Below are 12,487 nucleotides of genomic sequence, written 5' to 3'. Positions count from 1 at the left end.
GGTAAACCATGCAGTGCAGCATTGTCTGGTTTAACCAGGCTACACTATGGACTCCATTAGAGCCTCATCTTCTCAGGGGAGAAACCGGCGACCAACAAAATTGGACATTCGCCAACAAGTTAGCTATTGATAGCTATGGTAAAGGGACCATTGCTGAGAGGATGGCAAATAGATTGGGCCTAACATATGAGGTGTCGCAGAGCATGACCAGTGATCTAGATGCTGGAGAGTGAGGGTGGAATTATACCTAGTGTGGCTGCAGTGGTTGCAGCTCCAGTTCTGGAAGAAAGACCAGGGTAGCGTAGAGGGGAAAGATAACCCCTTTTTATTACTTGAGAAAGGAGAGAATAGGTGGGAAGAGGAGCAGAGAAGAGTCGAGCAGCAGCTCAAACGAAACTTGTGAAAGTGAACTATAGCCATTGAATTCTACTGTGCAAATATACCGTCCATTATAGGGAAATAATGCAAGCTATGGAATGCTCTTCAAGCCTGTTACGGATACAGGTATCCTGTGTGTGTTTTTGTGTTTTTCCTCTCCTTCTGCCCTAATCACAGGTGTCCTTTGTGTTCCTGATTGGTGGTCGTTGGGGTGTCCCACCTGTCCGACATCCGTTTGTCTGCTGATTGCTGAGGTGGACCAATCAGTGGACATGCCTCTGCATTGCACCACCTGTTTCTGGTTTTTCACTCACATCACACATCCTATTGTTTTAAAAGCCAGTCAGTTGTGTTTGCTGACAGAGACTCTTTAAGTTTGTGAGTATGGATACTGTGGTGTCCTGTTTTTTGTGTACTCACTCATTTGCTGGTTACTCTATATGGTAACTATGTTGTGTGTTCCTGGGAAAAGGGGGATTTAGCAAGTTGCCCTTGGGCATACATTACCCATAGAAAGAACATTGTCTAAAAACACTAGTTAGACCTGAGCGGACCACCCACTGTATTTTTGTATGGTTAGCAGTAGCTTAGTGGTTCTTGAGACAGGCAAGATCAGTTTAGGGGTTTTTGACATTATTGTTTCATTCCTTGGGTCCTGCTCAGCCCTTTTTCCCAAACCTTTACCGTGTGTTCATAATAAACGTTTTGTGTTTGACGGTAGCTTATGGTTGTCGGTGTATTTTTGTTCTCACGGTTTCCGTGTCACGATTCTAATTTGCATGAGTTATGTTACGGGTCTCTTTTCCATCCACCCTAGACTTTTAAAGCCACAGGGTTCGTAACATAACGTGGGGGCTCGTCCGGGATCTATCTCAATGATACCCATGCCACTCATGCAAATTGGTTTAGTGTCTGGTTCAGTGTTGAGCTTGGCAGCTGTGACTAACTGGTTTTGTGTTCAGTATTCGTCGGCTCGTGTTGCTAGTTTAAGATGGCTACTTTTGAGTTGGATGCCTTTTTGGAAAACCCTACGTGGGAGGTTTTTGATAATTGCCGTAGAGTGGATCTACAGGCTTTGGCTGACCACTTTTCTGTACCCATACCAAGGGTTTTAGTGAAAGCAGAAGTTAGAGATATTATTGAACGAGCGAGTGCTTGAGTTACCGCCGCCTGAGCCTGCTGCTCCTGTAAGCCCGTCGGTGTCTGAGGACGAGGCTAAGGCTCCAGCCACATTGCCCCGTTTTGACCCACTCTCCCCACTGTCCGACAGTGATGCCAGGATGGATGTCCGCTCGACACGGCTCCAAATGGAGGCGGAAGAGAGGGCACAAATCAGGCAAGAAAAGTTGGAGATGCGTAAGCTAGAGGCAGAACTGGAGACGCGTAAACTGGAACTAGAGGCAGAAACAGCGAGGTTAGTCTCTGCTCATACTATGCCTGCTAGTGAGCCGTCCTCACCAGCTGTGTCGTCTGCTACTTTTGATATTAGTAGACAGATCACCTTGGTACCTGTGTTTAGGGAGTCAGAGGTTGATTCCTATTTCAGTGTTTTTGAGCGTATAGCAGTAGCATTGAAATGGCCCGAAGAGGTACTTTACTTCAGTGTAAATTAACAGGTAAAGCCCAAGAGGTTCTGTCAGCGCTACCTCTTGAAGACAGCTTGAATTATGACGTGGTCAAAGCTACTGTTCTTCGTGCCTATGAGCTGGTTCCTGAGGCATATCGACAGAGATTTAGGTCTCATAAAAAGTATTCTACACAGACTTATGTGGAGTTTGCTAGAGACAAGGGAAATCTGTTTGACAAATGGCACACTGCTAGTAAGGTAACTGATTTGAACTCTCTATGGGAGTTAATCTTGTTAGAAGAGTTAAAAAATTGCTTACCCGAACGCATTGTAGTTTATCTGAACGAACAGAAAGTATCCTCACTGTCGGAAGCGTCTGTATTGGCAGAGGAGTTTGTGTTGTGCTTACCTGGTTAAATAAAGGTGAAATAAAATAAATAAATAAGAGTGTGTTTTCGGCTCGTACGGAGAGCAGGGCCGCAGAGTTGCTAACTTTTAGTCCTAGTCGACCAGCAGTACATCCAGCACGCCCAAAAGATGTGCGTCACTGTTTCTATTGTCATAAGGTGGGACATATGGTTAATGATTGCTTTCTGCTAAAACGCAAACAGGGGATGCCTCAGTCAGATGATATTGTGAGGCTATTACACAGCTTTCCATGTCTTTTTAATTATGTTCCTACACGCACAAATGTGTTAGAACATGACATTAATGTGGGAAACGCTGCACCTATCAAGCAACATGCTTATCGTGTCAACGTCTCTAAAAGAAAGATAATGTATTCAACAATGCCATGGTATAAATAATCATAAAGCATGAGAAGGGATTGAGTGTAAGTGCGAGTTATTAGGATAGTACCCCAGGAACCCGATTTACAATGCTTAAGAGTGAGAAAGACCAGGTCAGAAAGACCAGGTCAGAAAACCTAAATCAAATGAAGGAATAAGGAGTTGTGAACGCACCATTAGAAGGAAACCATGGCAAACCTGTAAGAAGACAGCCTCGTGTTGACGACAATTCGGAAGGAAACCACCTTGTCTGAGGCTGTGAGCCTATGCTGGAGAATAGGAAGTAGCCAGCAGTTTAGGGTTGAGATTAAAACGGTTGCGTTGCAGTGAAGGACGTCGTACTGATTGAATAGGAATGGGAAAACTACGCCTAATAGTGCCTGAAATGATGTGATTTGCCTAGGGTGGACCATGCTGTTGAGGCCCACTACAGAGTTATCAAGTTAATGTGTTGAATGTGTCTGTTTTTCAAATGGATTGTTTTTTAATTTTATAACTGGACCCCAGGAGGGCTAGCTGTTGCCTTGGCAACAGGTAATGGGGATCCGTAGTAAATACAAATACAAATTATCCGTAATGTAAAGCCGACAAACTGCCGACTACTTAGCCTGAAAATCCCCCCAAATGTACGCGGATGGGAAGCATCCGTAGTAAAACCTGTACTCAGAGGCAAAATGAGATCAGGCACTGTTGTAACATGACCATATACACTGTAGGACCAACCGTGAAAAGGCACTTGAGTAAAAGTTATGAAAAACTGAGTGCTAACCAAGGACGTGCAGGTGCCAGATGAACCACTAGCAGTAAGGGAACAAACGTGGTGAAACCCATTGCTGGGTAGCCTTAGGTGGTGACTATGGGACCAAACCGTTGTTAGTAGGATAGCATGTTTGAAGCTTGCATAGTGAAGCATTTCCCCCGTTCAGTTCAAGCAAGGTATAACTTGGTTCTAGAAACTGAAGCTCCACCTGTAACAACAAATTGTTTGAAAATGACAAAAAACATGAATTTGCGTTAACAGGCTACAGGCAACCTGGCTGAAGCTGACAACCACAGTTCTTGATTGATATATAACTTTCGAGGTCCACCCTGCCACATGATTTGCTGCTGGAAGGATGGAGAATATAACCATTGTTCGAGATAGAACTCATTGCCAGGAACTGACTTGACATGTCAAGTTATTACAGAACACATTTTGTTTATGAGATTAAATACAAATGAAAATAAATGCCAAGAGTCATGAGTTTTAAAGGCAATGGTCTACTGAGTTCATAAAGCATGGATTAAATATTCCATTTTTTAAGTCGCTGATGAATCAATTGATAAAATGACTGATCTTGCAAAGCATCACTTGAGAAATAGGCTATGATTATGTAAGCTGTCTTAATGTCATATCAATGACTAGTTAAAGATGTTAGGAATCATGTCTCTGATTATTATATGATAACAATCCACGATTGCTGGCGTTGGATTGTCGGCGAGGCCGTTCGAGTCCAGTCCTCCGCCACCATATAGCTGTGAACAGCACATCTTCAATCGGCCGGTGTAGACCAGTGGACGGGAGTTCTCATGGCCGGCAGGGTACGACCATGACGGACACGCCAGTATTCCATACGTTGAGCCATTACCAGCAGCATATCTGCGCTCTTGTCCCTGTAGAGGATAGCTATACTTGGAAATAAATCTGTGCGCTCCCTGCAAAAGAAAGTTTGACATAAGACAACATGTTGTTTAGCAAACAGCCATAGTAAAATATTCATTGTAATGTTGTTGCTAGTGCCCGCCTTGACAGCAGAGGGTGCACTGTTGATTGTTAATGGCATTTACTGCAGCATGAACAGAAAGTAGTTTTACTGGTGAGAGTGGAGAACCACTTACTGTAAATATGAACAAATATGAATCATTGTTAATGTTTAGACTATATTTTTTTAAATAAAGAAGTTCTGAGTAATAGTCAGTCGTGATTATTTCACCCGCTAAACATTACATTCATGATGGTGAATACGAAACCCAGATGTACAGAAAGCCCATATGGTAGAGTGTACTCCCTGAATAACCGTAAAATTAGCATTTACAATAAATCCGACCAGATCTGATAAATGAAGCTGGTTGAAAGAATGCCACGAGTGTGCAAAGCTGTCATCAAGGCAAAGGCAAATATATTTTGATTTGTTTAACACTTTTTTGGTTACTACATGATTCCAAATGTGTTATTTCGTAGTTTTGATGTCTTCACTATTATACTACAATGTAAAAAATAAAGAAAAACCCTTTGATGAGAAGGTGTGCAAACTATTGACTGTTACTGTACATTAGGGACAGGAGGTAGAGTACAGTATGCAGGGCAGGGTTCAGGACTACACTAGAGACAAGAGCTACAGTACAGAATGCAGGGCTAGGACAGAGGTTGGGTTCAGGACTACACTAGAGAAGAGCTACAGTACAGAATGCAGGACTAGGACAGAGGTTGGGTTCAGGACTACACTAGAGAAGAGCTACAGTACAGAATGCAGGACTAGGACAGAGGTTGGGTTCAGGACTACACTAGAGAAGAGCTACAGTACAGAATGCAGGGCTAGGACAGAGGTTGGGTTCAGGACTACACTAGAGAAGAGCTACAGTACAGAATGCAGGACTAGGACAGAGGTTGGGTTCAGGACTACACTAGAGAAGAGCTACAGTACAGAATGCAGGACTAGGACAGAGGTTGGGTTCAGGACTACACTAGAGAAGAGCTACAGTACAGAATGCAGGACTAGGACAGAGGTTGGGTTCAGGACTACACTAGAGAAGAGCTACAGTACAGAATGCAGGACTAGGACAGAGGTTGGGTTCAGGACTACACTAGAGAAGAGCTACAGTACAGAATGCAGGACTAGGACAGAGGTTGGGTTCAGGACTACACTAGAGAAGAGCTACAGTACAGAATGCAGGGCTAGGACAGAGGTTGGGTTCAGGACTACACTAGAGACAAGAGCTACAGTACAGAATGCAGGGCTAGGACAGAGGTTGGGTTCAGGACTACACTAGAGACAAGAGCTACAGTACAGAATGCAGGGCTAGGACAAAGGTTGGGTTCAGGACTACACTAGAGACAAGCTACAGTACAGAATGCAGGACTAGGACAGAGGTTGGGTTCAGGACTACACTAGAGACAAGCTACAGTACAGAATGCAGGGCTAGGACAGAGGTTGGGTTCAGGACTACACTAGAGAAGAGCTACAGTACAGAACACAGTGCTGGGATAAGAGGTTGGTTGTTACAGTACAGTATGCAGTGCTGGGATAACAGGTTGAATTTCCATTCAGTAGTGGTGCAGGTTTAAAGTGGGCGGCTGTAGATGCAGGGATTTTGCATACAGAGTTGAAGGAGATTAGGCCTTGATCTTTACTGTGCACATTTGATAGAGGTTCTGTCCAGAAGAGCAAGTTGTTAGTACGCTGAAAGATGGATAAATGAAAAGCTTGGCCATGACGCCATGCTTTAGTGTGAACGAGAAGGGATAGGAGGTTAAAGGAGATGGAGCGAGAGATAATTAGAATGAAAGACGGAAGTGAAGGAAAGGAAAGTATATGAGAGAGTAAGAGATGGAAAGAATGAAAGGATGATTTGGGGCTTGGAGGGAGAAAATAATATAAAAACACATGGGAAATGGGGCGAGAGGAAGAGATGGAGGGAGGAGGGGAGTGTTTTAGCAGAGAGAAAGATTTTAAAGGGTCGGAAGCGATACTCAATGAGATGGATGAGAAATGAAATGTGGGACTGATTAGGAAAAGAAGATGGTGGGAGAGAAGGAGGGGCTTGACAGAATAGTGGCAGATTGGACAGAGCGAGTGATTGGAGAAATCTGGAGAGGAAGTCAGAAATATAGTGGTAAAGCAGTGGTAATGTGTGTAATGAAAAGGGGTTTCTGTTCAAAACAAAAATAACCACAGTGTCAGGAACCAGGTAAAGTTATCAAGATGACAATTCTCTCTCTTTAAGTATTAATTGAGAAGTTTGCTGTCGTCTGACACATAATCTCTCACTGAAATGTTCCTCTCTCTCACACTTCAAGGACGGCCATCTTGAAAAACCTGGGCCCAAGTTAGAGGACATGAGAACAAAAAAAAACAAGATTTGCTTTATAAAAAAATACAGTTTGACGTCTAGACATTAGAATGTATCTGTCTGTCTGTCTGTATGTCTGTCTGTCTGTCTGTCTGTCTGTCTGTGTCTGTAGTGGACATACTGTAACATAACAAACTCACTCACTCACTCACTCACTCACTCACTCACTCACTCACACACACACACTCCCCTCCTCACACAGTAATCCATGAACATGTGAAGGGAATTGGGCAGGGCTGTGTTGGTTTAATATGGAACTGGCTCCATGTAACTGGTCAGCACTAATAGATGTACATTCAGCACTAATAGATGTACATGGTCAAGGCTCATATCATTTCATGTTCCATCATATTTATAGTATCATGTTCTCGACTTGGTCTACTGTCTCGTCCTGTGTGTACACACACCTGTACACACACACAACTTCTGAGGGCTCTGCAATAGATTTACTTTTGAGTTTCAAGTGAAATACCTGGGTGGTCACCCGAGGTGAAGCATCACTGTCATGTTTATCTCACTGATATTCACAGCAGGCTCCCTTTCAGACACTTTTTATTTTCTCAGTCTCTCAACTGATTTCAATTGAAGGCAATGAAATGTTGCAATGAGATGAATGCATGCAGTGAGACACACATGCAATGAAATTATGGAAAAATAGCATTTATGCTCCAAAAAGCATATCAATAGGAGTCACATAACAGCATAAAAAAAAACATCTTATTTACGAGGGTGGATGGGCTTTTGTGAAACCAAACAAAATCCATTTCATTTTTACATTTTAGTCATTTAGCAGACGCTCTTATCCAGAGCGACTTACAGTTAGTGAGTGCATACATTTCCTTTTATAATTTCACACTAAAGCACTTCGCAGATTTTATTTTATTTTACATTTGAGTAATTTAGCAGATGCTCTTACCCAGAGCGACTTACAGGAACAATTAGGGTTAGGTACCTTGTTCAAGGGCACATCGACAGATTTTTCCCCCTAGTCGGCTCAGGGATTCGAACCAGCGACCTTTCGGTCACTGGAACAACGCTCTTAACTGCTAGGCTAGAAATGACTCATAACAGACCGTGTTAAACTATGATTGGTCAGTTATTCATCTGCTGTTCTAATACTAAGTTGCCTCTGCTCTGAGGTAAATAATGTATGATGAAGTGTGACTATAGTGGTGACAGATTTTTGGGTGGGATCCTCTGAGGGGAAGAATACCTATCTGTGTTTAGTCAGAGTTATTTGTGTATGTTTATGTTTGTGTGTAAGCACTACCTCTGCTCCTGCTGTGTGGATCTGAGAGCAATCATGTTAACATGTTAGGAGGGAGAGCTGGATGAGACTGTTCGGTTACATTAGATTTCTCGGTTGCTGTTGTTGGTGTCTCAATGACCATGTACTGTGCCCAGAACCTGGACAGATCTAGATGAGCGTACCCCGTGTGTGTAACCCTTATAAGCCCCTGCACATTAATCCTGCACTCTTCTCTACCTGCCATCCCACTACTTGCCTCTCTCTCTCTCTCTCTCTCTCTCTCTCTCTCTCTCTCTCTCTCTCTCTCTCTCTTTCCCTCTCCGTCTCTTTCTATCTCTCTCTTTCTCTCTGTCTTTTTCTCTAACTGCTCTCCCCCCTTCCCTACCTCCATTTATCCCCCGTTCCATCCCTCTCTCTGCCAACAAACACATCCTCTGCAGTGGGGGCATGCCAGCCTGTGACACTAAGAGAGGTTACTGTCAGCGTGCTAACAGTAACACTAACCCATGTTCACAGTTACCTCCCGTACTCCCCTCAACTGGCCCCTGGAAAAGTGAAATTAGGAGGCCAACTTAAAAGGGAAGGTTACATATCAAAGGTTTAGGGTAGTGTGGTCTGCGGTCGGTTTTTCAGAATTTATATCGACCACTGCTTTCATGTTGTGTGACTCATTGTTAGATGATAACCAGTTCCAGCTGGGAGGTGGTTTGCAGGCGTTGCATTATGGTAAACTGTTGGGATGGCCTATAGGGATGGGAGAGTTAGGGTTCTCCACCATGGAAGCTCATGTATATTGTATGGGAAGTGTCTGTGCTGTGGTATGCATGTGTGGAAGATTGATTAATTTGTCTCTAGACATCTGTTTCCATGCTCTATTTGATGACCTCCGTACTTCTGTCCCTATCTCTCCCCTCCTCTCTCTCCTCCCCCCGACTCCATCCTTTTCCCTTCCTTTCCTTATCTCCTCTCTCACTTCACCTCTCCCCTCTTTCCTCCCTCTCACCTCTTTATTGCCCCCCCCCCTGCACTCGGCTTCCTTTATCACCTCTCAACTCCCTGTCCCCTCCTCTCTCTCTCTCTCTCTCGCCAGTCTCCTTTGCTGTGCTGATCCCTCGTCTGGACTTGGTAATCTCCCTGGTGGGTGCCGTGTCCAGCAGTGCCCTGGCCCTGGTCTTCCCCCCCCTGGTGGAGCTCATCACCTTCTCAGACCGACCGCTGAAGCCAGCCATGTTGGTCAAGGACCTTCTCATCGCTGTGGTGGGCTTCATAGGGTTCCTGGCTGGGACCTACGTCACCCTGGCTGAGATCATCTCCCCAGAGGAGCCTCCGGAGGTCATCAGGGAGGCAGCTCAGAAACTGACTGTTGCTGCTGCTACTGCTGTGGCTGGGGCCTTGAGGATGTCTGAGGAGCTAGGCGGGACCACACCTACTGCTGCTGTGACCTTGGGATGACCTTGGTTGACCTTAAAATGACCTGTAGGCATGGCTCTTGGGGCAACAGGAGATTAAATGCGAGCAGACAATGTATTCGCTTACAGATTGTTTTTCAAATGGTTGCTGGATCCTTGTTTTGTCAAATCTATAGAAAATGTAATGGACAGCATAGTCCCCAACGACGATCTGACAGGAATGCTTGAGTTTCCTTCCGCATAGTGGAACATGAAAAAGTAGAACCAAACACACAGCATAGAAACGTAGGAAAGACACTGTAGTGTACACAGCCCTAACCACTTAGGACCCTTTCATATGGATGTTATGGACTGCACAGACATAACAACAACATTTGTGGCACACACACAGTGCATAAAATGCACACACACACACACACACACACACACACACACACACACACACAAGCATAAACATCCCCAACTAGCTTCTCCCACGCATCACCAGCTTCAGCACATTGCCCCGCAGTGATCAGAGTTCTCTTTCCATCTCCAGTATGGCTACTGTGACGTTTCCACTGCCTCATCTCTATCAGAGGGAAAATCTCATCATCAATGTATGATGTCGCAGGGAAACAACAGCCCTTCTATATGCAGGTCCCACAGTACATCATCTGAAACCAGATTCTCCTTATTGTATTGTTAGTGATTCTATAACCTCTGATATGGTTTTTCAACCCTTGGGGAGTGGGGACTGTAGCTGCTATCAATTTTTATGATAAATGTTCCCTCCAAGCTGCGCGCCCTCCCCTCGGTCTGCCGCGCAGATGAAATATCAGCCCACGCAGAGAAGCACGAGATTGAACTTCACTCAATTTTCTAGTTTTCCCCTTTAGTTAACACTATCAACGTTTCGCTCTACTGTGGGAATTTTGCTTGAATCAACGCAATATTAGCCACTTTCAATGTAACATACCGAAACAAAATGAACTATGCAAGACTTAGTATGCAAAACTAACTGTGCAAGAGATTTTATTTTAGGCAGAGTGCATTGGAGTAGGATTCTATTGCATTTACATGCACGACTCAGGCCCCTACTCTACACAGACCGGTGCGCCGTAACCAATCAGAGCTGCAGTAGGCCTATATGCAAATAGCCATTGCCATATATGGATCTGTGCCATTCACTTTGAACTGGACAGCATGAGCGGTCGTGAGTAGATGTGTTTGTTTTGAGATCAAAGCAAGAGCTGCATGTAGCCACCTGTGCACATTTGTTCATATTCTTTGCTAGTTAGTGAGTTATTAGCTGAGTTATACAGTTGAAGTCGGAAGTTTACATACACCTTAGCCAAATACATTTAAACTCAGATTTTCACAATTCCTGACATTTAATCCTAGTAAAAATTCCCTGTCTTAGGTCAGTTAGGATCACCACTTTATTTTAAGAATGTGAAATGTCAGAATAATAGTAGAGAGAATGATTTATTTCAGCTTTTATTTTTTTGATCACATCCCCAGTGGGTCAGAAGTTTACATACACTCAATTAGTATTTGGTAGCATTGCCTTTCAATTGTTTAACTTGGGTCAAATGTTTCGGGTAGCCTTCCACAAGCTTCCCACAATAGGTTGGGTGAATTTTGGCCCATCCCTCCTGACAGAGCTGGTGTAACTGTGTCAGGTTTGTAGGCCTCCTTGCTCGCACACACTTTTTCAGTTCTGCCCACACATTTTCTATAGGATTGAGGTCAGGGCTTTGTGATGGCCACTTCAATACCTTGACTTTGTTGTCCTTAAGCCATTTTGGAAGTATGCTTGGGGTCATTGTCCATTTGGAAGACCCATTTGCGACCAAGCTTTAACTTCCTGACTGATGTCTTGAGATGTAGCTTCAATATATCCACATAATTTTCCTTCCTCATGATGCCATCTATTTTGTGAAGTGCACCAGTCCCTCCTGCAGCAAAGCACCCCCACAGCATGATACTGCCACCCCCGTGCTTCACGGTTGGGATGGTGTTCTTCGGCTTGCAACCCCCACCCCCCTTTTTCCTCCAAACATAACGATGGTCATTATGGCCAAACAGTTCTATTTTTGTTTCATCAGACCAGAGGACATTTCTCCAAAAAGTACGATCTTTGTCCCAATGTGTAGTTGCAAACCGTAGTCTGGCTTTTTTATGGCGGTTTTGGAGCAGTGGCTTTTTCCTTGCTGAGCGGCCTTTCAACTTATGTTGATATAGGACTCGTTTTACTGTGGATATAGATACTTTTGTACCTGTTTCCTCCAGCAACTTCACAAGGTCCTTTGCTGTTGTTCTGGGATTGATTTGCACTTTTCACACCAAAGTATGTTCATCTCTAGGAGACAGAACACGTCTCCTTCTTGAGCGGTATGACGGCTGCGTGGTCCCATGGTATTTATACTTGCGTACTATTGTTTGTACAGATGAACGTGGTACCTTCAGGCGTTTGGAAATTGCTCTCAAGGATGAACCAGACTTGTGGAGGTCTACAATTTTTGGCTGATTTCTTTAGATTTTCCCATGATGTCAAGCAAAGAGGCACTGAGTTTGAAGGTAGGCCTTGAAATACATCCACAGGTACACCTCCAATTGACTCAAATGATGTCAATTAGCCTATCAGAAGCTTCTAAAGCCATGACATCATTTTCTGGAATTTTCCAAACTGTTTAAAGGCACATTCAACTTAGTGTATGTAAACTTCTGACCCACTGGAATTGTGATACAGTGAATTATAAGTGAAATAATCTGTCTGTAAACAATTGTTGGAAAAATTACTTGTGTCATGCATAAAGTAGATGTCCTAACCGACTTGCCAAAACTATAGTTTGTTAACAAGAAATTTGTGGAGTGGTTGAAAAACTAGTTTTAATGACTCCAACCTAAGTGTATGTAAACTTCCGACTTCAACGGTAGCTAATTTCTAGTCAACAATTGGGGAGTGGTTGCTTCCTACATGAACACAAAATGTGTGCATTTCTAG

The 12,487-nt window shown here is 43.8% G+C and overlaps 1 protein-coding gene across 1 annotated transcript in view; it reads left to right on the top strand.

The window, feature by feature from the left end:
- The window catches only part of slc36a4 (solute carrier family 36 member 4), a 171,069-nt gene extending 159,871 nt beyond the window's left edge, over window positions 1–11,198 (top strand). The window contains exon 12 of the mRNA XM_084143354.1: window positions 9,183–11,198. Within this exon, the coding sequence (XP_083999480.1) occupies window positions 9,183–9,544 (362 nt within the window). The 3' untranslated portion in view covers window positions 9,545–11,198. The remainder of the gene's footprint in view (window positions 1–9,182) is intronic.
- The last annotated feature ends 1,289 nt before the right edge of the window (window positions 11,199–12,487 follow it).

The sequence above is a fragment of the Coregonus lavaretus genome (genome assembly GCF_964263955.1).
Source record: "Coregonus lavaretus genome assembly, chromosome: 26".
Lineage (NCBI taxonomy): Eukaryota > Metazoa > Chordata > Actinopteri > Salmoniformes > Salmonidae > Coregonus > Coregonus lavaretus.
This window is presented reverse-complemented; position numbering and strand designations above follow the sequence as displayed.